The 27,136-nt window shown below is 44.0% G+C and overlaps 1 protein-coding gene across 3 annotated transcripts in view; it reads left to right on the plus strand.

Moving 5' to 3' along the window:
• Positions 1-27,136, plus strand: part of HSD17B12 (hydroxysteroid 17-beta dehydrogenase 12) — a 103,455-nt gene that overhangs the window by 49,260 nt on the left and 27,059 nt on the right. For all 3 annotated transcript variants that reach the window (XM_085886626.1, XM_085886627.1, XM_085886628.1), the window contains 5 exons: positions 2,547-2,657; positions 2,837-2,901; positions 5,298-5,342; positions 16,393-16,427; positions 26,278-26,359. In XM_085886626.1, coding sequence (XP_085742752.1) covers positions 2,547-2,657; positions 2,837-2,901; positions 5,298-5,342; positions 16,393-16,427; positions 26,278-26,359 — 338 coding nt within the window. The remainder of the gene's footprint in view (positions 1-2,546; positions 2,658-2,836; positions 2,902-5,297; positions 5,343-16,392; positions 16,428-26,277; positions 26,360-27,136) is intronic.

Raw genomic sequence — 27,136 nt, forward strand, 5'->3', positions numbered from 1 at the left:
GTGATGGTGTGGGGAGCAATCTGGAGTGCTGGTTGGTCAGAGCTTGTGGAGTGTGTTGGCAACATCAACTCTACAATATACATTTCTATCCTTGAGGATGGACGTCTCCCTGTCTACTCCACCGGTCAGATGGTCAAAAACAACACACTGTTCATGGAAGATGAAGCTCCATGCCACACTCCAAAAAAGACCAAAGAATGGCAGGACAGAAATGGGATCAAGTGACTTTCATGGCCAAGTCAGTCTCTTGAGATGAATCCCATTGAACACCTCAGGGCCATATTGGATCGAGCTGTGCGGAAAAAAAAGTACAGGAAACCAACATCACGGGCAGAATTGCGAACCTGTTTGCATGAAGCCTGGGCAGAAATCCCACAGGAGAAAATTTCATAACTCGTTCGTTCTATGCTTGAAAGAGTAAAAGCATTGAAATCTGCAAATTGCAAGTCTACAAAATACTCATGTATGTATTAATATGGATCAAAATGTCCTTCAAATGTTCCACAAATGTATTATTTTAAAATCATGGTGTCTATTTACTTCTGTCATGTCTCTACACTGTGTTTTCAAAATTAAGTTTATAAATGATAACATTATAATTTACAAGTTATATTGTAGTTTTATTACTTATAACTGAAACAAAAATAGATCGAAGGAGAACACACCGGCAAGGAAAAAGAAGAGAAGGTTCAGGAGCGTCCGGAACGAGAAAAGAGCAGCTTGCTTGCGAGTGTCTTCTGGAGCGGATGTTCTGAGAGAGCACTTACAGAGGAGTAAGATGCATACTAAGCTGAGAGTTGCTTGGGAAAGCAGACGAGCATGCTCGAAGCAGACTTTTTATTTTATTTACTTTTTTTCATTTTTTTCTTCAGTACCAAACATTTCTGCTGGTACTCATTGGAGAACCAAACAAAAAAAAAATTGTTTGAACCCCTGGTTATATCCACTACTGCCACTCACTTGTGCTAACAGGAAATGATATGAACTCAGCACCTCTCATCCACGGATATTTATCGTAGTCCTATATTTCTGTGAGACCGATTTGCATTCAGGAAAAGAGCAATTGTGTTTAACCATTTTAAAATTACCACTCTTTCGTCTAATTGCTCAAAATTACATTTAAACCATCACTTGAATTAGATATTCCGCGAGTGACAGGCAGGTTAAAAGTTCCCACGCAAGCAGAACCGAGTCACTGAAAATGCACACACAGCGCATGCGTAAAAGGTCTCGTAAGCATTTATACATTATTTTTGAAAGTCATGTATAAGATGGGTTAAGTAGATTGGCCCAACAATTTTTTGCTCACTTGGACTTTGTTCAGGTGAGCTTATGTGATCGAGCAGTGTCCGTAGGTAAGTGAGCGAGTGAGTCGGTCAGTCAGTGAGTCCGTAAACACTTCAGTCATCGCTTGAACCAAACACACAATTTTGATCAAACTTGGCCTCAAGCTTTATATCTGATTCCTAATGAAGGTGTATTGACTGCATCAAAATCTGTGCTCATTAAAGGGGTCTATGGGGAGAGGGGGTTTAACCCCCCCCCCCCAAATTAAAAATATGTATTTGCTCTCTTCTCCAAAACTACAGACAATTTTACTAAAACTTGACCACGACCTTCATCATTTGTCATGTACCAAAGTTTGTTCATGACATTAAAAACAATCAGCATCTTCGGGGGTCTGCGGGGGGGGGGGGGTGGGTTTGAGTGACTGTTGCTCCTGATTTAGGTGAGCTTCACGACGTCCGGTCCCATTTTTATAGTTGTATGCGTGATTTTGTTTCCAAGTGGAATGTAGTCATCTTCACATTTTTCCCTGCAACAGTTTTCTTTTCTCCCTTCCCTGGTTTCTTTATTCACTTTTTTTAAACTATTATTATTATTATTATTATTATTATTCCTGTTGGTTCCTGGGTTCTCGATCTCTTTCGCTGAGCGAATAAATTGCCAGCAGGCACACGTGAATTAGGTTCCCTCATGTACAAGCAAATCGAAGATCTTAACGTTTTCCCAAGGAGCCATTGGCAATTTGTAATTTAAATTGACACTTCCGCTCACCGTCTTGCAAGCTTCTCCAGTGGTCTCTCATCACCTGTTCAGGAGACAGAGTCCATCACTATGTCATGTGTGTAACACACACACACACACACACACACACACACACACACACACACACACACACACACACACACACACACACACACGTTTGATACATTGAGCAAGGGAAGGGCTGGTGGAAAACCTCAATCTGTACTGTAAGTTAGTGGTGGTGGTGGTTAGTAAGGGTTAACGGTGGTAATAAAGATTATTGGTAAGGAATGATGTGAGATAGTTGTGTTTTATCTGTTAAAACCTTGGAAAAAAAACAGAGGTGTTATGACATCGTCACCAAGAAAGGTGAGACTGTTTCTCTTCTTTTACCCCCTCGTTTTTGTGAGTGATATCATTTAAGTAAATACTAATAAATGAACAGCAAAAATCTGCAATGCCCTGAAAATCGATGTTTCCTGTTCTTACAAAATCTAACCATTTTTACCTCCATGCAGCCGATCAATTCCACGTTAGCACGAAGACCATCGCAGTTGATTTTTCAAATGCGGAAGGAATTTACTCGACCATTGCCGATGAGATAAAGGGTCTCGACATTGGAATTCTCGGTGAGGGTGAAAGCTTTCGCACTTTTACAAGGTTTGGTGGAATTTTCTCTGTCGTCCTTGGCAATGTACGCTTAGGTTGTCCTTGTCGGAGGGTCAAGTTGTTACTTGTTTATTTTTCATTTGAAGCATCACGTGAGCAGCCTGATGTTCCTCATGTTTTTTTTTTGTTTTTTTTCCAGTGAACAATGTGGGAGTCTCACATCCCTATCCAGAGTACTTCTTGGACATTGCAGACTTAAACAATGTAAGTATTACTTCAAACAAACACTCGTGCGGTGTCATGGGGATTGAGTCCTCGCACATACAAAGAAATGACGAGGCTTGTAAGGCAATGAAAGCACATACCAAATTAATATTGACATTTATTTCACGGCATATGAAAAAGGATCAAAATGGTAAGTCATAAAACGTGCATGATTGACGTCTGTTGTCGGTGTTTGATTGTGTTTGAGTCCGGTTTGTTGCTTGTGTATGGACGTTTTAATCTGAACACAAACATATGGCAAATCTTGGAAATTATGAAGTCAGGTATTGGCGTATGCGCCGGAGGAGCGCGTCGCTGCGTCCACTAGGATGAGTAGTGCTTACAAAAACATTCTGCACGCACAACATGTGTATCCATGCCCTATAAAAGCACTGGTTGCCTGAGTTGTGGAATCGGTCAAGAAGGAGTTGCTCGACACTTTAATGTCCACCAGTCAACAATTCCTATGCTACAGAACCGATACAGAGCTGCTACAAGAAGGGTCAGCGACCGTCCTCGTCCTGATGCACAGCGTGTGACGTCAGCAATACGAGACCGACACATAGTCGTCAGTCACCTCCGCAACCATTTCAGGACTGCATGAGAAACGGCCAGAACCACCATTGGAACAAGGGGACGACTCATCACTGATAAATATTGAAACGTCAACACCGACTTGCATGACAACGATGGGCAGCAGCTGGTGGTAACGTGGGTAGGAGACGGTGGGCGAACGTCATCTTTTCCAATGAATCGAGCTTCAACGTCAGTTTTCCAGATGGACGTCTTCACGTGTACCATCGGCAAGGACACCATTTCGCTCAGAGCTGCATTATTGAGAGAGACAGTTTTGGTGGTGGCGGTGTGGTTTGGGGAGCATTCATCAAATTAACCTTCCACACAATGTTGCAGAGCTGACTGCAGACTTACAATTCAATTGGACAGCAATACCACAAACTCTTATCTGCTGTCTGTTTATATCCATGCTCCGTGGACCTCAAGTGTGCATCGCCGCCCAAGGTGGTCACACTCGATATTGACTTTGCAGACCCCTGCATCATTTGTCGTTTTTGTGACATCACGTGCGCGTCCAAATTTTCCCGTCTCTGCAGATTCTGTCGGACTGTCCCTGACAAATCTCATGTGATTGCATACATTGATCCTTTTTCACATGCTATGTAATAAATGTGAATTTTAATTTGGAATGTGTTTTCAGTAAATGTTCAGTTCATATCTTTAACTCATCATTCATTCGTTTAATTTGCAGCATGTGGATGCTGGTTTGCATCATTGCTCGAAGGGAAAGGGGTGGGGGATGTGGGTGCTGATCCGGTGCCCACTGTAGGTTTGAGCAAGAATTTTGAATTTGCCCAGGGTGCTGGCAATCGCTCACCCACTCTTCACGAAAGACACTGTGATGGGATATTTAACATCTACAAATACAGGATTTGAATGTCGACCCAGCTACAAACACTCATTCTGGAGTTTTGCAAGCAGGGTGAAGCATGAATGTGTACGCCGTCCCTCGGATGGACGTTAAGCTGTGAGTCTCGTCTGCCAGCAGTTAATGGATGTTGTATCCCACAGTGTCCTTACCAAAGAGTAGGAGAGGTAGCCATCGCCTGTACCCTGACAAATTCTAAATTGCTGCTATAACCTACAAGGGTCACTGCATCAGCCATACAGCTGCGACCCCAGCAAATGATGCGACCCACAACCATGTGCTCCATATGAATACGAAAGAAGAAGAGAATTGATGGATATTTTTTTCAATTTGTTTTAGCTGTTGAGATCTTTGTGATGGACCCTCTGACTCACAGGCCAAACTGTAACGAGCAAGTTTCAAAAGTTTATTGGAGAAACACACAAATAACTTAATAATTCTATATAATACATGCATTAATTTATTGGGAAGAGATGCACTCCATTCAAACCAGGTTTTTATTGATTTTTTAAATATATTTTTTAATCTGTGCATGGGTCAACATTTATTTATTTATTTATTTATTTATTTATTTATTTCTCCACCTGCAGTCAACATGTTGCTATCGATGTAGCCCTTTACTCTTCCATTGGAGGGTGGAGTGCTCCAAGGCAGTATATTAGACCAATTATTTTTCCTCGACTACATGAATGACCTTGTTTTGATGCTGTGGAAACCCCTCTTCCCTGTTTTGTCTGTACAAAATTGGTAGTCATTGAAGAGCAAGGTGATAGAGGATAGAAGGCAATGTACTGACATTGCTGCCAATCCTTCAGTGAACTCACAGTGAGACATAAGCAAGGGAATGAATGAACAAGGAGAGAGAGAGAGATTCTGACGTGAACTGCGAGCTGATGTGATTGGGAAGAATTTTGGTGCAAATTGTTGAAATTTTATTTTTTTCTGTCTGCAGGTGATCCCACACATGATCAACGTGAACATCATGTCGGTCGTCAAGGTGAGAATGTTGGACCTGTATGCGAGTACATACATTAATATGTTCTCACAGAGTACCCACCCTCCAGGCGATCTTGTTCCAAACATGCAACACGTTCTTCTGACTCGTACCTTAATTTGGGCGGTGTATAGGCAAAACGAATAACCCGGGTTACGCGCATTGAGCTAGCGTTTAATCGACATAAGAAACTAGATTGAATGAGATTCAACTTCATTATAGGTGAAGAAGAAGATGAAGGAAGAAGAGTTTTTTTTGTTTTAATGTAAATTGAAATCTGCTCATCTATCCTCGCCTCGCTCAACTACGTCATACCGTTTGCAGATTGTGCTTGATTAGTGGGTATCCCTTGTCGGACAATTATGGACGGATGGACAGACGGACGCAGGTTCGCCGAGATGAGCTACTTTTATATTATAGATTCTCCCTCCCAGTTTAACTGGCCTTTTCTTTGTCATTCCAATAAGCCTTTTTGTTATCCATAGTCTGTTCAGCTTTTCTCTTTTTATAGCGCGGCGACATCGCGCTGTTATATAATTGACTATTCTGTCCTGTGTCTTCTGTCACACTTAAGGCCGCGTACGTCCCTTTGATCTGAGGGCTTTTAATAGAAATTTGTCCAACGTCACAACTCTTCCCATCATGCATGCTAATTCACCGTTGTCTACATTTAAATTTTATAACTGCAAAATTGTTTCATCATCCTTAACCTCGGGACTTTTACTGCCCCCAGCCGCGCGATTTCGGAGTATTCGCTTCTTGTTCTTTTTTTGACGTGTTATCTCCATTCGAAACAACTCGGTTATGAAAATTGAAGTGCACATTTTACCACCTTGGTTCTTTATTGTCACTTTGGTGTATTGCACAGGCCTGAATGAAGCATCTGGTTTTTGAGACTGGTTTTCAAATACTCCCTGCATCATAATTCATACTTCACTGTCTGCTCTATCTTTATCTTTTTCAACGATATGGTGGTTGTTGTTGCACTGGTCGTTCCAGTTGTCGTTCCAGTTAATTGCCGTAGCCAATTAACCCTCAGTGGGTTCCTTAATTACCAAGGAGGGACCACTACAACCCAAATTCACCCCTGAGACCAGGTATATTTAATTGCAATAAGAATGGTTATGGGGAGGGAATACACAAGAACCAATACAGGAACAAATTTACGAGGCAACTAACAATCCAATTACCTACTACTAAATCATTTGTGTTCACAGTACCAACGAGGAACAGGAGCCTTAATTATCTAATCCTTAGGGCCTGATCAAGCACACCAGGAGAGATACCACAATTGGACAGAGGGAAGTCACCAGACAAGAAGACGTACTGTGACAAATCTGGCAGAGCTTTGCAGAATAATTGTCACAGTCCAGGCTGCACTGCAGGGGAACGTCCCATTTGTGGCCTGCATGTCTGTGTCCCCGAGAGGAAAGGGCGTGGATCTGGCTCGGTGGGGCTTCGCTTTGACTCACTGATTCTAGGGAATGCCTCAACTTCCAACACCGCTCTTCCTTTTCTGGCCTTGGCCCCATGCATCAGCGATGATGTGCCACGTCCCTCCCTTTTCACTCACCATTGGCCGAAGGGGCCTGGTTGATAGTTGAAGCACTCCCCCCCCCCACCCACCAACGCTTGTTGCAGGATGCTGGGGGGGGGGTACTGTGGTATGTTGCGACATTTTACCACCCAGCAATGGCCTAAATAGTGGGATAGATTGCTGCACTGTCAAGATGAATTGTGCATTTTGTGATAAAAGCATGAAAATTGGCAAAAAAAAGTTATAGCTCAAGACAAAGAAATATAGACCCATGGCTATCTGAGATTTTTGCCCTGGAATGGTGCTGGCGGCCATTTTTAAAGATGGCTGCCATGAAAATCTATTTATCTAAGACCTTAAATACAACTTCACCGAGAGCTATAATTTGTGTCAAGATATAGATTGTGAGAGTCAGGATTTTAGGTTTCACCGTCTCTAACCTTTATATCAACCGTATTCTAGAAGATCGTATTCACCAAACAATTTTTTTTTTCCATATCGTGAGACTCCATCACCCAGAGCCATAAATTTGGTGTCCAATTTTGCGGAACAATGATTTCAAATGTTTTATTTTCCTCCTCCTATGCTGTTCATTTCCACCATTTAAGTCTTGACAATAGGTCAGCACAAACCAAAATTTTGTTTCAGGCATTGGACAATACATCTTGATTTGAGACTGCAGTTTGTGCACCATATACTTTTTTACAGCACCAAGAAATATCTTTCACATTTCATTGTGCACAACTGGAACTGAAACAGAGATGGGGCTCTTGAATAAAACACATGCACTTAAAGATGTCATCAAGACAACCATCGACATTCCGAACCCCAGCCAAGTGCCAGTCATCAATGCGGACCACCCACTGTTTGTCCTTGCTAAACAGATTCAATGGACATGGCAGGACACTTTAGGGGAGAATTTATTTGTGATAATGATTGGTGGTGTGCACATTGAAATGACAGCTCTCAGCATGATGGTACTCTTCTGAAAGGTAGTGCGATGGACTGCCCTACTGCTGCAGGCTGGGGTAACAACATGAGGAACAGCTGATTCTTTCCTGTAAGCTGCTCACTTTACTCGCACATGGCGAGCCCACCAGGTCAGTGCATGGGCATTGTGTTGTCTGCATCAATCGTACAAGGAGTACACCCAGAATGGAGCAGAATATCTTGAATTTGAGTGTTTGTGCATGCAGATGTCAAAAAGAGTGCTGCAGTTCCAATTTTTTGTGCATCATTCTTTACCTTCAGCTTCCTCTCCTGTCTTTTCTCAGATCAATCAGACTTGGTGACTTCAACCTATATCTGGAGACTGAAAAGTTTGACACCCTGTTTTTTTGCTCTGGGTTGTATGCACCAAGTACCTCCTTGTCCACATCAGAGACATGAGCTCCTTGGTATATGAAGTGTTCACCATCAACTCTGGCTTTGTTGTTACCAAGCCATTTAATTCTTTCTCAAAGATTGCAATCAACGAGGCACATGAACAGAACATTGCAGTGATGAAAGGAGACGGTGATGCAGTGGGTCTGACAAAGTCCTGCTGCTCTTCGACGATGGATGGTGCCAGGCCCAGAGATTGCATGGCTCATTGCTGACATTTGAAGCCTCTGTTGAGACATCTAGAAGCAATGAAGATCATCGTCACCATGATCAAAGCATAAGTATCCAAACGGCATTCCTAAATGATGTAAACTCAGTGAAAACTGCCACACAAGACATTGGAAATCCATTTAGTGAGGAAGGACCTGACCTGGTGGTTCCAGACACTCAAAATATTTGTGACAAGCGTGTTGTGGACAGTGTTATGAAAATTAAACAACTCAGCCGTGATCGGTACAATTAATTTGTCAGCGTGCCAAACCTTGGAGTACCAATCAAAATGAACAAACTCAATCTTTTTGCAACATCACCAGAAAGAGCAAAATCAAAACTGCAGATTCATGCATTAATTCTCAAAAATGACTGAGTGTACATGGTTTTCTCGGCTGTACATTGCCTGTCAAATGAGGAACACAGGTCTTCTCACATGAGAACCAGGCCTGTCCACCATCAGTGTCACATGATGGGAATCTGTACACAGGAACAAAGGCAGACATCATCAGCTGCTTGGAGAAAGTTGTGCCGCTTCAAACAGACAATTGTCCAATTGCTCCAAGTGATGTCATTAATGGAGCAGTTGCTGTCCACATGTTGAAGCCATAGACTTCAACAACATTTGGCCAGTATAGAGAAACAACTTTTTGCATGCGTTATAACCCAGGTCAACAACACACAAGATATTGACATTGTTTGGGGCATTTACAGAGCATGCAAGACAACGGAGGGGGAGGGTTGTTCACCGCCGTGTGGAAGTTAACTAGCATCTGCCAAAAAGATGGCATGACTTCTTGCAATATGATGAGCACAAAAGAGTTGTTCGCATTCTTGAGACATTGTGGATGGTATGCAGCAACATGCAAGCAAGCAAGTCATCAGCACATTCAACGAGATTGTGAAGCTGTCAAAACCACGACACATTGTGGCTTTATCTCTCTGTACACACGAAGAGGCAGACACCAGAATGATGGTCCATGTTGGTGATGCTGCTAAGTGTGGCTACAAGAATGTCATGATCTGCACAGTGGCCATTGATGTTGTTGCTCTTGCAACTGCTACTTTCAACTTGTTGAAGGATTCACTGGAGTCATTGTGGGTAGCTATTGGAACTGGCAAAAGCTTTTAATACTTACCTGCTCACGAGATATCGCTCTCTATGACCAAGAAAGTGCCACGGTCTTCCATTTTTCAATGCTTTCACTGGATGTGACAGTCAGTAGTTTGAGGGCAAGGGCAAGAAAAGTGCACGGGACACTTGGAATTCCTATCCAGAAGCCATTGACACATTCTGTGTCCTGTCAGATGCACCAACTTGTCAGGATGTGGAGGCCGCAATGTCGACCATTGAGAGATTCACCATCTTGATGTATGATCGGACAAGCTTCCATGTGAATGTGAATGAAACGCAAAGGCAATTATTCACCCAGAAATGGAGAAACATTTGCCACATTCCACCATGTGCTGCACTTCTGGCGAACTCTAAATATGCAACTCATCTGGGGGGGGTTACAGTTTGGGGACCAGAAATTTGCAATTTTCAGTGTGAGACATTCCATCTCCAGAAGGTTTGGGATGGAATGCAGAAGGAGAAAGCTGGAAACCTTTATTGACAACCTTGCCACAAGCCTCAAGCCTGCTGAGAACTCTTGAAAGGATGCAAGCTTCACACATGCACTTGCGGAAAAGCTGAGCTAAGCTGCACTGAAATGTGTAAAGGTGGTGGAAAATGTGGAACTTCATGAACATGAATTCAATTTGGACCGCAGAAGGAAAATACTGGAAACATTTATGGACCTCGTACTCTGCTTGATATTTGCAAATACTGGACTGCAACAGTACACTCGTGCTCGTTTTTTCAGCTGTGATCATCAAAAATGTTGGAAATAAAGGAACTAAATTGTTAGGACAATCCAAACTAAAATTTTTGAAATCCTTACCTACAAAAACCTATATTTTGACTCAAAAATTATTGCTCTAAGTGAAGAAGTATTTCTAGATATTAGAAAAATTGCTTTTTGTGGTGGCCATCTTTAAAAATGGCCTCCAGTGCCATCCAGAGCAAAATCTGAGATGGCCTTGTGTCTAAATTTGGTTGTCTTGATCCATCCATCCATCGGGACCATACTCTGTGCAGAGCGTTGGTGCTGCCTAAGCAGTCTCCTTGGCTATTGAGCACAATCCTGGATGGGTCGCCACTCCGACACAGGATACCAGCATGCTGGCACTCATTCTGCCGACCTCGGAAGGAGGACAGGCCGAGTTATAACCCCACCTGGTATTACTTCAACAGCTGAGTGGTATTTGAACTCTGGACCCTCAGATCCCAAGCCCACCACCCGAACCATTAAGCCAACACCAGGCATGATGTCTTGAGTTCTAACTTTGTGCCAAGTTTCATTCCTTTATCACAAAATGCACGATTCATTTAGTTACCTGCCTCACTAAAAGGCCAAGCAAACATTGCGACTATTTTAAAAGGTAAGAGCATTAAACAGGCTCACAGGAATGAGGATTTTTAGATGCATACATTAGAAGGGGTGGACGTTGTCTATCTATTGCATACGTGACACTTATCTAATATCATAACTACATTGCCTCGTGCTAATTTAAAGACATCTAAGGAAATAACTGAACTATAATCTAAGCAATGTTAACCCCAAGGAGTCATTTCCTCAGCATTGTTGTCCCCCACCACTCCAACCAATGTCAGAGACGGGGGACATTAAAATGAGCTCCATCCAAATGACCGATCGTCCATCTATGCACTTTTGTGTACTGTACGTGATATTTCAAATACTGTTGAACATTTCGCTTTCATATTGCAGATATGTTTTTCTCGTGCAAGCAACTATTTTAGATCACTGCTGTGATTGGCTTAGTTATGTTGTCAGGACAACCATCTCGGTGACCTGGCTTGTGGACATATTTCAAAAAACGTTGAAGATTTAGCTTTCATATTGCACAGATCTATTCCTCATACCACCCAAAAGGTGGGGGACCTTGAGGAGCAGCTCCTTGTTAGGGTTAATATCATAATCTTGGGAATATAACGCTTATTATCAAATAAAGATTTATTTTCACATTATCGATATTGTGACAGGAGTTGTCTTTTTCCAAATAATAGACCTATACATTCAGCTTCATATACCAAAGCTATCACTTTGCCATCACAGACAGTTTGGTGGTCTCTGTCTTCTCCCACCTCCTTTGTGGTCTTGCACCCTCTGCTCTTTATATGCATCCCTCCCAGGTTTCTGCAGGGCTCATATGGTCTACCACCATCAATCATTTTTGATGAAACCACCTAAATCCAGGATGATTGCTCACCACCACTCATTTTTTGCTCTTTTTAAATTTTTTAAAAAAAATTTTCTCCCTGTCTGTGGAATCCACTTCCACATAGTCTTCAGTCTCAATCTTCCCTCCAGGTCTTCAAGACAGCTGTTCACTACCATCTCAGATCATTCCCAATCCTAAACCATGATCTTTTCTACCCTCTTTTACCCACCCAAATCCATCCTAATTTTGCAGTTTTCCTTCCTTGGAGCTTCCTTCTGCAATGATTTTGTCCACCTCATGCATGCGTGTTTTGTATCCTGTTTTTGTATGTTATGTCCTGATATATTCACTTTACTAGCTATTCCACGAGCCTCGACTATGTATATAAAAATAGGTTAATAAGCCTCTTATAAAGAATATACACTGATGAGCCAAAACATTATGACCACTGACAGGTGAAGTGAATAACATTGATTATCTTGTTACTCTGGCACCTGTCAAGGGGTGGGATATATTTGGCAGCAAGTGAACAGTCAGTTCTTGAAGTTGATGTGTTGGATGCAGGAGAAATGGACAGGAGTAAAATACCTGAGCGACTTTGACAAGGGTCAAATTGTTATGGCCAGATGATTGGATCAGAGCATCTCTGAAACGGCAAGGCTTGTGGGGTGCTCCTGGTCAGCAGTGGTGAGTACCTACTGACAGTGGTCCGAGGAACGACAAACAATAAACCGGTGATAGGGTGTTGAGCGCCCAGGGCTCATCGATGTGCGAGGGCAACGAAGGCTATCCCATCTGGTCCGAACCGACAGCAGGTCTACTGTGGCACAAGTCACAGAAAATTTTAATGGGAGGAATGTGTCACAATCCACAGTGCATCGCACCCTGCTGCGTATGGGGCTGCGTAGCTGCAGACCGGTCAGAGTGCCCATGATGACACCTGTCCACTGTCGAAAGCACCTACAATGGGCACGCGAGCATCGGAACTGGACCTTGGAGCAGTGGAAGAAGGTCGACTGGTCCGATAAGTCCCGTTTTCTTTTACATCACGTGGATGGCCGTGTACGTGTGTGCCGTTTACCTGGGGAAGTGATGGCACCAGGATGTACTGTGGGAAGACGACAAGCTGGTGGAGGGAGTGTGATGCTCCGGGCAATGTTCTACTGGGAAACCCTGGGTCCGGCCATTCATGTGAACGTCAACTTGACATGTGTCACCAACCTAAACATCGTTGCAGATCAGGTACACCCCTTCATGGCAATGGTATTCCCTGATGGCAATGGCCTCTTTCAGCAGGATAATGCGCCCTGCCACACTGCACAAATTGTTCGGGAGTGGTTTGAGGAATATGATGAAGTGTTCAGGGTGTTGCCCTGGCCTCCAATTTCTCCAGATCTCAATCTGATTGAGCATCTGTGGGATGTGCTGGACCGACAAGTCTGATCCACGGCGGCTCCACCTCGCAACTTTCAGGACTTGTAGGATCTGCTGCTCATGTTTTGGTGCCAGATACCACAGGACACCTTCAGGGGTCTTTTCGAGTCCATGCCTCGGCGGGTCGGCGCTGTTTTGGCTCATCAGTGTGTGATTTGGGATCACCATCACTTTGATTCGAAGTGTGGTTTTCACCTTCGGACATCGTCACAAGTGCGTGCATCCCTTGTGTGGCTACAATTCCTAAACATGTGACAGTTGGCCATTCATCAGAGCAAAAGGGTTATTACCCAACCGTGACCTGATCTCCTGCCACCCCCACCCCCCTTCTCCCTTTCTCTAGCATTATTATGGCATAATCCAGCACCCCACACTCTTCATCCCATCTCTCCACCCCCCCAACTCCCTCTCACCTCTCCCTACCATGATAGTCATTGTTGCAAGATATCACAGGATCATGATCAGGCACCTCGTCTCCAACTCCCAGTTCCATCACCCCAGCCACATAACTCAACCCTACTCTTTCGTTTTTGTCCTGAAATTTTGAATATTTCTCTTTATCTCTAATTTGCTCTATCATGTTTAGTTGCCTATAATAATGCCTATTTTAAATCAAGGTTTGTCATCACCATTTCACAACTTAGTGAAATAACTTTTCTACCTGCAGGTGGCATTGTTCACTCGTATGTACGTTTTCTTCATTTCGATGATGTTCCACTAAGGTATTGCATGAATTGTGGCTGGGCATATGAATACTCTTAAATGTGCATTAGGAACTGAAAGAGGAGTCTGTGGGGTTTGGAAACTTGCCGTAAGTGACATCACATATATTCCAATAATTTTCCAAAATAGAGGAGTTTGGACTAATCCTATGCACAGAGACAACAGGGTACTCCTCAGAAGAAGTTTGTTTTTATTATCCTCCTCGATGTTAACCCTTGTATTGACATCCATAGTGGTACTCGGGCTTCATTTGCTAAGAGTGACTTCTTGCGCATAAAGAACGTGATTCTAATTTCAAATATAAAATGTCTTTTGCCCTGTTGAGAAATGTTTGCTTGCTTGAAAGGCCAAGTTTCTTCTTTTAGAACCTCTTGCAAGGCCAAATCGGCTGTTTTTTCAGAACTGGTTGGTTGTTTGGCATTTAGAACCCCTTTTCCCTTCGACCGAGACAGCATTGCACACCGACTGTGTCTGCAGTTTAGATTTGGCCACGTCCCCTTCTCCACACAACAACCTCAGTTACCCACACTTTATGGTTATTGTTAAGCCTCTATTTTTACCAGTAAGTACAGTTTGCCAAGTAGCAGTGTTTCTCGAGATCAGGTGTCCCTTGGTTTATTGCATCATTCTTTATAAAAAAATTGTTAACAGCATCAGGACACTCATAACAAAGGTTGAGTTCTTGCGAGTAGCCCATCTTGAGCAATCCATCAAGAAAGCTGCGTTTTCTGCCACAGGTCAGGTCAGGTATGGGAGCATGTGCCAGAACAGCGCGTCGCTGCGTCCACTTTCCCCCGGTACTCCAGGGGCCTCCGTCTGGCCATCCCCCAGGCAGATGCCAGGCCCATCCCCATCTCCTTGAGATGATGGTCAACCTGTTGCAACCATGAGGCACGTGGACGGCCCACTGGCCTCCTCCACTCATGAGACTCCCTCGCTGAGAGAATCTGGTGAGCAGGATCAGCGTCAGGAAAACGAGCCACATGTCCATACAGCCGCAATTGACGCTCACGGACTATGCAGGTAACAAATCTCATCCGAGTCTCTCTCAGCAACTGCTCGTTGGACACAAAATCCGACCAGCGATAGCCAAGGATTCTCCGAAGAGACCTGGTACCAAAGGAAGTAAGTCTCCGTCTCAGATCCTTGGTCAAAGTCCAAGTCTCGCACCCATAGAGCACGACTGGAAGTACCAAGGACCTGAAGATTCGGACTTTCGTCCTCCCGCACAGGTACCGGCAGCGCCACACCCCATGATCCAGTGAATCCATGACTCCCCAGGCCCGACCCAGACGTCTATTGACCTCTGACTCGCAGCCAGCAGAGACAGGAATATCACTGCCAAGGTAAGTGAATCTCTCCACGACCTCAACATCCTCACCACAAACAGACACAGACAGGACAGCAGCATCCAAAATGTCACCGAAAGCCTGGATCTTAGTTTTGACCCAAGACACCCGTAATCCCAACGGCTCCGACTCCTCATTCAGCACCTCGAGGGCCCCCAAGAGGATGTCTAAAGTCTCCGCAAAGATGACTGCATCATCTGCAAAATCAAGGTCTGAGATCTTGACATTCCCAAACGATGCACCGCAACTTGATCTCTCCGACATCCTTCCTAGAATCCAGTCCATACAAGTGCTGAAAAGTGTGGGGGCAAGTACACATCCCTGACGAACTCCAGTAACAACTCGAAATAAGTCAGAGATGGTACCACCACACTTCACAGCACTCTCAGTACCAGAGTAGAGTTCAGACATCAGATCGATCAGTTTTGGTGGCACCCCACGAAGACCAAGAATCCTCCAGAGGACATCCCGATTCACTGAATCGAACGCTTTACAGAGATCAACATAGGCTGCAAGCAGCCCCTGCCGAAACTCTCATCTGCGTTCGGTGAGGACACGAAGTGCAAGGATACGGTCAATCGTTGACCTCTTTGGTGTAAAGCCTGACTGCTCTGGACGCTGGTGCTCAAGCAGATGGTGGCGAACCCTATCAAGAATTATCCGAGCAAAGACCTTGCCCGGCACTGAGAACAGCGTCACCCCTCGGTAGTTGTTGCAGTCTTGGCGATCACCCTTCCCTTTCCAGAGAGGGACAACAAGGCCCCTCTTCCAGTCAGTTGGGATGATGCCTGTGTTCCAGGCAGAGCACAAAACTGCATGCAACGACACGAGTGCAACATTTCCACCAGCCTTGAGAAGTTCGGCATGGATGCCACAGATCCCTGGAGCTTTGCCCCGTTTCAACTGGTTCACCGCAGCCCGTGTTTCCACAAGCGAAGGTGGACCACAGGTCCACCTTCCACACAGGGGTTCTTCACATTGTCCTATCAGAAAGGCTCTCTGTGTCAAACAGCATTCAAACCACATCTCACTTACTACTTTCATTTGGACTTGGGGATTACCATCCTCATGCCTGATAATAGAGACCTCCCATTGGCCCTACATCTTCTTACCTCTTCTCTATTTTTTGCAGATGACGCAGCTTGTTTTGCCTGGAATGTTGGAGAGGTGGGTTATTTTGAAGTCTCTTTGTTTTGACCTTTTCAGATGTTAATGTTTCTCTTTTATACTATGTGCCTATTAATCCATAAATTTGTTTTGTAATGCTCATGTTATGACGCTATGGTTTAAAATGTACTAGCTTAGGGTACCTGTCTCTGATGGGTTCGAAAGGTGTCTCACCTCAAATGCAAAAAAAATTATTGGAGTGCATATTGTTAGAAACGGGAATTCAACGTAAAGTGATGATATGGACCATGACATGTACGTTTACCTTGTAGACAATGGTGGTCGCTCACAAGAAGAACTATCGTTGGTGATTAAAACAGCAATGCCAACCCTCCCGATTTCATCGGGAGGCTTCCGAAAATTCACCCAAACTCCCGCCCTTACGATCACTATCCTTATCCTCCCGAAATTTTGATATTTTTGCACTGTTCACTAATCAGAATGTACTGGTATGAGAATTGAATGAAAAGCATCGTCTGCTACGTATAGCATGTGGTAACTCCATAACGTTCGCTGCTACCAAATTGTATGTAAAAAATTGCAAATTCAAATGAGGAGCAGCGAAACATTGGGTCTGGATCTCGCTTATGCGATCATGCACTGAGATTTAGTGCATGCGGTTTGTGTGCAATACAGTGCATGCGGTATGTATGCACAGTGTATATGCATGCGATACGCTCACTGCATGCAGCTGGGCCCCGTACCAGCCCGGCGGTCGCGACCACCGTGCGGTGTTTAATTTAACAGCCGCTACAGTTCTACGAGTCGCGCTGCAGCTGTGGAACATCGACTTCGAAGTTACCGATGCTTCAAGCCCTCGATGTTGATTACGAAATGGCAGAAAAGAAGCTTACGAAGACCAAGAAATGGTCTCAGAAGTACAAGACCGAATACAGTCTCCAATACCCGTGTATTCGAAAGTCTGAAAGAGAATTCATCATGCGTATTGTACAGTATGCAGCGTTGATATTTCAGTTGAGCACGGAGGTCGCGATGATATTCGGAAGCACGTTGGAAGCAAACGGCACACAGACATTGCAAAGGAGAGATCTTCGAGCACGAGTACCGGTACACTTCTGAATTATTTCACCAAACAAGGGACAAGCGAGGAAGAGGATGTTACCCGAGCGGAACTTCTCTTTAGTGGATTTATTGTGGAACATAACTTGCCCATATCAGTCTCAGATCATGCTGGACCTCTATTTCAAAGATGTTTCCAGATTCAAAAGTTGCTTCAAAGTATGGATGTGCAAGAACAAAAACTTGCAAGATGTGCAAGATGTGCAAAAACAAAAAAAAAAAAAAAAAAAACAAGAACAAAAAGCAAGAAAAAAAAAAAGAAAAAAAAAAATAAAAAAAAAAAGAGCAATAACAAAGAATAAAAAAAGAACACTGGTCAACAATTTTTTACTTTCTGAATGTTGTGTAGATTTCTACAAGTGAATTAGGGTATTCTGGCACTGCTGAATCAGGAAATGGCATCCGTTTCTCTCCATCAGGTCAGGTTTTTGTGCTAAGTTGATTTGAAAAAATCAGATCTTGTGACAAAATCAATTACATTTTTGTGGCATTATCAGCTGATTTTTGTCAACACATATCATCCTAAACATGTTTTTAAGAAAAAAAATGTTTTGCCAACAACATTTATTGATTACATGATAGAAACATCGATTACTGTCATCTGAATGGTGGGCATTGATAAAGGTAAGTACAAGTAAATTGCATGTTGCGTCACCACTGTTCAAACTTCAGGGCTTGAACTTCCGTTTCTTCGAACTCCTGGAATGTTCAGCGGCAGGGAGGTCTCTCTTCAGATTCCAACAGTAGTCAGCCATCATGACTGCGTCCCAGCGACCCTGATACCTGGTCTCCATCTCCTTCATGTCCTGATGGAATCTCTCCCCCTGCTCGTCACTCATTGAACCCAGGTTCTCAGGAAACCGGTTCATATGTGAAAATAGGTAGTGCATCTTGATGCTCATGTTGCAGCCCAGGTTTCTGAAAGCAGTCAGCATGTTGTTGACAAGTTCTGCATAGTTTCTGGCCTTATTGTTGCCAAGAAAGTTCTTCACTACCAAAACAAATGTCTTCACGCTTCCAGTTCCACTTCATTCATTGAGTTTTTGAACTCTGGATCTCTGATGAGCTGACGGATCTGAGAACCATCAAAGATGCCAACTTTCAACTTCTCCATGGTCAATCCTGGAAAAGCCTGGCACAAGTAAGTGAAGCAGTCACCATCTTTGTCCAGAGCCTTGGTGAACTGCTTGATTAAGCCGAGCTTGATGTGCAGCGGGGCAAAGAGTATTCTGTCTCTGTCCACCAGAGGGTCGTTGATGACGTTCCTTTCTTTGCATGGCACCAATTCCTCCCGCACAGGCCAGTCCTTCTTCGTGTAATGCTGAGCACGGTCCCTACTATCCCACATGCACAGAAAACATGGGTACTTGGTGAAGCCAGACTGTTGTCCCAACAAAAAGTTCACCATCTTCAGGTCAACACAAATAAACCACTTATGCTGATCATAACCAATTTTCTCCAGCACGTACTTCACCGCTTCATACTTCTCCTTCAGTGTAGTCGAGTGAGCGATGGGTACAGAGGCAAACTGGTTGCCGTTGTGTAGCAGAACACATTTCAGTGATCGCTTGCTGCTGTCAATGAACAGTCTCCAATCTTTGGGTTCGTACTGTGGCACTCCAAGCTTGAGCAGAAGCGCATGTCATAAATTGGCGCATGTAGGTATTGTACATTCTTCAGAGTTCGTTATTTCAAGAAATACAACTTTTTTTGTATCACATTATTACAAAATCTGCCCCATTAACTTTAGTTTTGATCCACGAACTTTATGCTTTGCCTCACCAATTTTGGAAGATTTTGAGGTTTTATGACTTCAAACTGATCCCTTTTCGACATAATCACCTAGAACTATCGTACCTGAATACTTCTTGTCATTAAAATAATTATTTCCAATTAAAACAATTATTTGACATGACATTTTACCCCACCAACTTCTTCTAAAATGCTCCACACATGCGTACATGTGAACAAAAATGTAAAAAACGACATGTGGCCATATCTCAAAAACTTGACCTGATTGAACAAAACTAATGTGAGTTTTGGATTCAGCGCATCAGATTCGTCCTAAATCAGCTTAAAAAATGCAGACAACAAATTTGTTGTTGACCAGTGTAATTGGTGAGTTGTCAAATGTTACTGCTTCATCTATTGCCGATATTGCTAGACTAGCTCCATTTAGCCTAGCTACAGACGGTAGCAATGACAGTGGTGAGGCCCAGCTATATCCTGTCCTGATTTCGTACTATGACAACAGTGCTGGGATTGTGAAGCAAGGTTTGCTAAGTTTGCCTGCGTGCAAACAAGATTCCACTGGAGAAAACATTTTCAAACTGCTTGATCATGAGTTCAGTGACAGGAAAATTCCGTGGGAAATTGTGTTTCCTTTTGTGCTGATAATGCCTCTGTCATGGTGGGCAAGCACAAAGGAGTCGCTGCTTATATCCACAAACAAAATCCAGAGTGCAACATCATGGGATGCCCTTGCCATATGATGCACAATACGGCTCAAGAAGGCGGCTCAGGCCTTACCCATTGAATTAGATGACTTTCTCATCGATATTTACTACTACTTGGACAAAAGGAGTAAACGCGTCAAAGGAGTGAAAGCACTGCAAGAACTCTGTGATGCCCCGACACAAGATTCTGAAGCATGTCGCAACAAGGTGGCTGTCCCTTGGTCAGTGCCTAGACAGGCTGATTGAACAGTGGGAGCCACTTCGCCTCTTCTTCAAAGAAGAAGTACGAAGAAAAATGCAACCAACTGTAGCCAAGACTCTAACAACGAGCAAGAAGGACGGCACTGTATCTACTGCCAGTACTGGCACTGCAGGATCAAGCACTAGTGGAGCAGCATTCACCACTACCACTGCAGTATCTGCTGCGAAGAAGACAGCAGGGACAGCACCAAAACCAATGCTGAGAGCAGGTAGCATCACCGGCCCTTCATCACGTTCATCTACAAAGCAGATTCCTTCAGAGTCGAGAAAGACTGTGATAGTCCCATCTACAGGCAAAGAAGGACCCAAGTTAAGTTCTGCTTTTGCCAAATCACTTGATAGAAGCTCAGCAAAACCTTCGAATCAGAGGTCTTCTTCCTTGGCTGCACCTACCTCAAGCTCTCTCCTCAAACGTAAAATTGGATCTGGTACTACGAGTCTGACCTCTTCTGCTGGCAGTAAACGCAAGTGTGATCGCCCTGCGGCTAAGTGTACTACGAGTTCTACAACTAAAAGCGCATCTTCCTCAAACACTGTGCAGGAATCTAGAGAAAAACGTGTCAACAGGATGTTCTTGTCTCCACAAACAAAACTCTATTGTTTCTTCCTTCGATATGCTAACAAGCTTTTTTGAGAAGGGGAATCTTCTGCTCCAAAGAGACGAGCCCTGTATTCATCTCCTACACGGAGAATTGAATGGTCTTCTGAAAGATATCTTCGTATGGTTTTTGAAACCATCGGTGTCATCGGTTGCTCTGGTAAATGTACCCTTCTCTGACAGAAATCATCAGAAGAATGATGAGGACCTCATGATTGGGAACGATGCCAAACTGTATATAAGGGAACAAAGGAGTCTCAAGAAATCCACCTTCACTCTGAGTGAGTCAGACATCCAAGGTTTCTTCAGTGCAGTTCGCTCATATTATGTGAAAGCCTGCAATTATATCTTCAAAACCTGGCCGCTAGATGATGAATTAGCCAAGCATGCTCAGGTGCTGGATGTTAAGCTACACCAAGAAGTGGGGTTTGACTGTGTGGAGTTTTTCATCAAGAAATTCCCCTGTCTGTTCAGTGGCGGTGATAGTGACATAGACAGTCTTGAGAGTGAATTCGCTCACTACCAGGCAGATGCCTCCATAGCTACAATTGCTACTGAGACAGTGAGAGTGGATGAGCAGTGGCATCGGATTTCACAGCTCACAGATCCCTGCACTGGTGCCAAGAAGTATCCTAATTTGAGCAAAGTGATGAAGGGAATCTTGGTCATTCCTCATTCGAACGCATCATGTGAGCGGGCACTCAGTCTTGTACGGAAGAATCATACTGAATTTCGTCCCAATTTGAGTGTCAAAACCCTGGAAGCTCTCTTAATTGAAAAACTAGCTCATAACACCCCTTGCTACCAGAGAGAATACAGCAAAGACATAATCAGAAGGGCTAAAGAGCCACACAGCTGTCACTCAGCAAAGCTGCCATGGAAAAAGCAAGCAGCAGTAGTACCAGCCAGTAAGGGAAGAAAAATATTGCTTCTTTTGTGCTTTTTGTTAATCTTTGATTGTCCCCTAACTTACTAATATTAACATACATGTAACATTAAAAAGTGCACAATTTTCCCCTTTTTTTGTTCAAAAAGTGGGAATTCTTAACATGTTAAATGCTCCAAAATAGGGGTCAGAGGGCAATAGAGAGCATCTAGAACCCCAGAGCTTCCAGGGCCCTAAGGCGGGCCCTGGACCCCGCCGCAAGGGTCGAGCGCTCCGCGCTCGAGATGTGCGCTTCGCGCACATTATTTGGTGTCGGTTGAAAATCCTCCCTAATTCTGATTTCCAAAAGTTGGCATCTCTGTTAAAAATATACATGTCGTGCACAGCACAATACTTGCAAGATCCAAATAAACAATAGTTGCCATGGAAACAACAAGTTGGAAGTTTGCAAAATTTGTCCCATCATGTGTTTTACATGATTGAATGTTGTGCAGAACAAATTTGGTTGATACATTTTCGAATTTCTACCTGATACAGTAGGTGTTTTACATGATTTGGATGGCATTGACCCTGACCTTTGACTAATTTTGGCCAGATTTTATACGCACATACTGCATCTATATTAATATTTTGGCACGCCCCTTTCTTTGTTCCACCATCAGATTTTTGTTACTGCATGAAATGAAACAAGATTTGGCACATATACTAATGATATTATTGTCTTCCTTAAGAGGCCCCTCAAAATTCGTTTTGATGCATTTTCACAAACTCCAACGGATTCCATTCAAATTCGGTATGATTATGGCTTTTGGTCCAACTTAGGTCATTGGCTATAAATTTTTTTCCATAACACTTCCGATATTCGAAAAAATCGATAAATCGATATCCCTTATGGGATTTTCCATTCAAATCCACTCAAGTTTAAGGCCTACGCGGGACGCAAATTTCCACTTTGCCCCGGGCGCTGTTTACCTCCGCTACGCCAAGCTGTTAGGGTTTGGGTTAGCTACCCTAACAGCTAACCCAAACAGCTAACCCTAACCGCTAACCCTAACCACTAACCCTAACCGCTAACCGCTATTCAGGAAATTTGCAAGAAAGCCCGGGCAACACCAGGCTTTATTGCTAGCCCGAGCAACGCCGGGCATTACTACTAGTAAGCTGTTTAAGATTCAATCTGATATGTTGAAAAATTCTTGAGGTTTGGCAATAATAAAATCATCAAAAAACCCAACTTCAATATAATGGGGTGAAATAGTTGTCATGGATACCGTTTTCTCTTCGCCACGTGGGGGCTTATCCCTTTCACCGTGTGGGGGGCTTATCCCTTTCACCGCGTGGGGGCTTATCCCTTTCACCGCGTGGGGGCTTATCCCTTTCACCGCGTGGGGGCTTATCCCTTTCACCGCGTGGGGGCTTATCCCTTTCACCGCGTGGGGGCTTATCCCTTTCACCGCGTGGGGGCTTATCCCTTTCACCGCGTGGGGGCTTATCCCTTTCACCGCGTGGGGCTTATCCCTTTCACCGCGTGGGGGCTTATCCCTTTCACCGCGTGGGGGCTTATCCCTTTCACCGCGTGGGGGCTTATCCCTTTCACCGCGTGGGGGCTTATCCCTTTCACCGCGTGGGGGCTTATCCCTTTCACCGCGTGGGGGCTTATCCCTTTCACCGCGTGGGGGCTTATCCCTTTCACCGCGTGGGGGCTTATCCCTTTCACCGCGTGGCGGCTTATCCCTTTCACCGCGTGGCGGCTTATCCCTTTCACCGCGTGGGGGCTTATCCCTTTCACCGCGTGGGGGCTTATCCCTTTCACCGCGTGGGGGCTTATCCCTTTCACCGCGTGGGGGCTTATCCCTTTCACCGCGTGGGGGCTTATCCCTTTCACCGCGTGGGGGCTTATCCCTTTCACCGCGTGGGGGCTTATCCCTTTCACCGCGTGGGGGCTTATCCCTTTCACCGCGTGGGGGCTTATCCCTTTCACCGCGTGGGGGCTTATCCCTTTCACCGCGTGGGGGCTTATCCCTTTCACCGCGTGGGGGCTTATCCCTTTCGCCGTGTGGGTTTTTACCCGTCAGCCCGAATTGGGCTAAGGGGTATTATCGTCACAGACGTTGTCCGTGCGTCCGTCCGTCTGTCAACTTTTGGTTTCCGTCGATTTCGAGGAGAACGCCTAGTCTGATTAAATGCATTTTTGCAGGGTGTGTTGGGGTTGAGTAGAGGAAGGTTCCTTTCGAAAATGGGCGCGCTACGATTTTCAGTGTGGCCGCCACGGCAGTCGTCTTGAAATTGGTTTTCGTCAATTTCGAGAACAGCTTGGCTTGTCTGATTAAATCCATTTTTGCAGTGTGTGTGTTGGAGTTGAGTAGAGGAAGGTTCCTTTCGAAAATGGGTGCACTGCGATTTTCACTCGCCGCCACGGTAGCCATCTTGAAGTCTGATTGATTTTCGATATGACGTCCAACGTGCTGTAACTGACTGCATCATCGTGATATCACTGCTTTCTTTTACAATGCACGGGCTGAGGGGTTACGCCTGCTTTGCGGAGCTATTTTTTCCCTTTGTTGCGTGAGATTTTTTCCCTTTGTTGCATGGGGTTTTTTTTCCCTTTGTTGTGTGGGTTTTTCCCCCCTTTTGCCACGTGGGTTTTTTTCCCTTTGTTGCGTGGGGTTTTTCCCTTTGCCGCATGGGGCTCTAACTATTTAATTAACTGTATTTTGCACCCTCCTAGCTTGGTACTGAGGCAATTTACCAATGCGAGGCCTTTTGATTATAGCTGGTCACCCTCAAGTGTTACTGCAGAAGGCCCTCAGACAGGTCTTATGCGTACCATAGCATACACAGTGTCTTTGGGCCCTTAAGGGTCTGAGTCCTAAAAGGTCTAATGTTTTGAGAGATTGTGCCATCATCTCTCTAGTATCATTTTGAACTCCCTCTCCCTTCCCCATCCCCACAAACTCTTACTGTTACTCTAATGGCTCAAATCAATCCCACCTTGAGGTCGGCCACCGGAGGCCGATCGGCCTCAAAGCTGTTGGGGAATGTCTGGCCAGGCCTAACATCCAACTGGAGCTGGTTAGGCCAGGAATTTAGTTTGGTCAAAGTTCCAGCAATAACACGTCTACTCTTCGTGAGTCACCGTAGTTTGTTTTATTGTCGACCATTAGACGGGTCCCCATCTAAACGTGTGTTTGAAGGATGGTGCACTTGATGATGAAACAAATCTGACATTTTATAGCTGAGCCAATAATTGAGATAGATGGCTCGAGGGTAAGTGTAGTACATAATCACCATCCTGATAGGCCTGTTATTTCTAAAGATGGGGATTTTAGTTTTTTTTTTTTATAACCCTCGCCGAAGGAGACGGTATTGCATGTGGGTCTGTCTGTCTGTTTGCCCGCACAGAACTTTCGTGTTTTTCTCTGCAACCGCTTGGCGGATTGAGACTAAATTTTCACCATTGGTGCAACTACTCATGTAGAATGTTATAATGATAATTATGACATCCTCGGTCATGTGGTGCGGCAGCCATATTGTTTTTTGTTTTTTTTTAACTTTAAAAAAACCTTTCTTAAATGGCTGAGCCAGTCATCACTGCCTGCATTGATAAAGTGGCAGTTCGAGTTATGTAACACACCAGTACACAAACGCCACACAAAATACACCACACAAAACAAGTCCTTGCGAGGGTCTGCAATCTCTGATTGCTCTTTTTCTTGTTTTTAATGCAAGGGCGAGGCTCAAGGAAAAGTTAGGTGGCAGAAAGTAAAAAAATATTGTTACTGTACTGACGGTTGGGCCACAGTTATCCTCAACAACAAAGGGAATGGAAAAGTGGAGAAACAGGAAAGGAATATACGCAGTAACTTAACTTGCAACAAGAGGGTTAAGTTGGGTTACGTACGATTAATGGGGGCTCGATATTGTGTGTCATGAGGGGATTACGTCACTTTTCCTCAAAATTGGCAATTGCTTCTTGTTGTTTTTTTTTTTTTTTCTCGACGTCGGAACTTTATCCTAAATGGTTAGGTCTTGCAATCTACAAGAAGAACAGCCTTGTTTAACTGGTGGATAAATCGTTCTGAAAATAATGATCCACCCCATTACCAGCTGAAAGGAAAAGTTTTGCACTTTGGATTTGTTCTCATCGGCTGTCCTGCATTGTACATAGAGGATAAGTGTGTGAATGGAGTTGATTGCACCACATTGTTATTTTTATTTTATTTTTTTGAGGTAACACTCTTTGTGTGCATTTTTCTCGTGCCATCTTTGGTGCATTTTCTATCCAGGGGTTCTTTTGGTGCATCACCTCTGCCGATAATGGCACGGCCGTACAGCAGGCAAATTGCTTCACCACCATTCGTCTCTTAACTAGGAAATGCTCTCTGCTGGGTTTTACAGTTGAGGGGATTGGGTTCGTTGGAAAAGAGCTAAATACAAGTTATAGAGCATACATAGTACAGGTGTTGGGGGGTGGGGGGATTCTTGCCAAATGTACAGTGCCTTGTCCCATAACATTTATGACTGACCCACAAGCCATGACTCTATGTGAGCTTCTGCTCCCTTTGCCAGGTCTCGTGGCATCATCATCAACATTACTTCTGCTACTGCCCTCTTCCCTTGTGCCCTCCTTAGTCTTTACTCTGCCTCCAAGGTGGGTTGAAACCTGTGGGGATGTGACTTTGTCTGTGCTGTATTCGACATTATCCAATTATTTTTTTTCCACAAAATATTATCTTTGATTACCAATAAACTGTAGAACATCATGAGCATTATCTTTTCCTGGTTCTTGTTTATTCTTTTGGTTCATTGATTAAAAACTCTTTTCTTTTTTTTTAATATTGAAAAGGGGTCATGCCAGTCGAATATGCAAACCACCTCCGACTTTGATTAAACCACAAGCTTGCATTTAATCAGCCAGTAATATCAGGTCTTGTGAGAAGTATTTATTTATTTATTTATTTACATTTTATGTATATGTCGGAAAAATTACGTGCCCAGACTAGGAATCGAACCCAGATCCTCTGGTCAACTGTACCAGTGCTCTGCCATTTGAACTATCTGGGCAACCCACAGGCTGGACATGCAATTCTCCCACATATGGGAAAATCCCATAAATGCCTTCAAAAATCTTCTCCCCACCCAGCAGTCGGAATGCTACCATATTTGGTTTACAACATTAGGTCAGGGCCCAGGTAAGCTGCAGGTGCAGTGGTCCTATTTTTATTTAAAGCATGGAGAAAGTTAGTGCTGTATATGTGAAAGGAGGGTTGGTGGACTGAGCGCTTAGGTGACGGACATTTTTGGAAAATAATCTTTGTGAAGAAGAAAAATATGGAGTACTCCTGACTGAGAAATACAGGTAGATATCCTGTAGATATTGAAAATATATAATTGGTGAAATTGACTCAAGTACATGATTAGTTACTCC

The sequence above is a fragment of the Eptatretus burgeri genome, chromosome 6, assembly GCF_056783735.1.
Source record: "Eptatretus burgeri isolate ZD-2024b chromosome 6, Ebu_testis_v1, whole genome shotgun sequence".
Classification (NCBI taxonomy): Eukaryota; Metazoa; Chordata; class Myxini; order Myxiniformes; family Myxinidae; genus Eptatretus; species Eptatretus burgeri.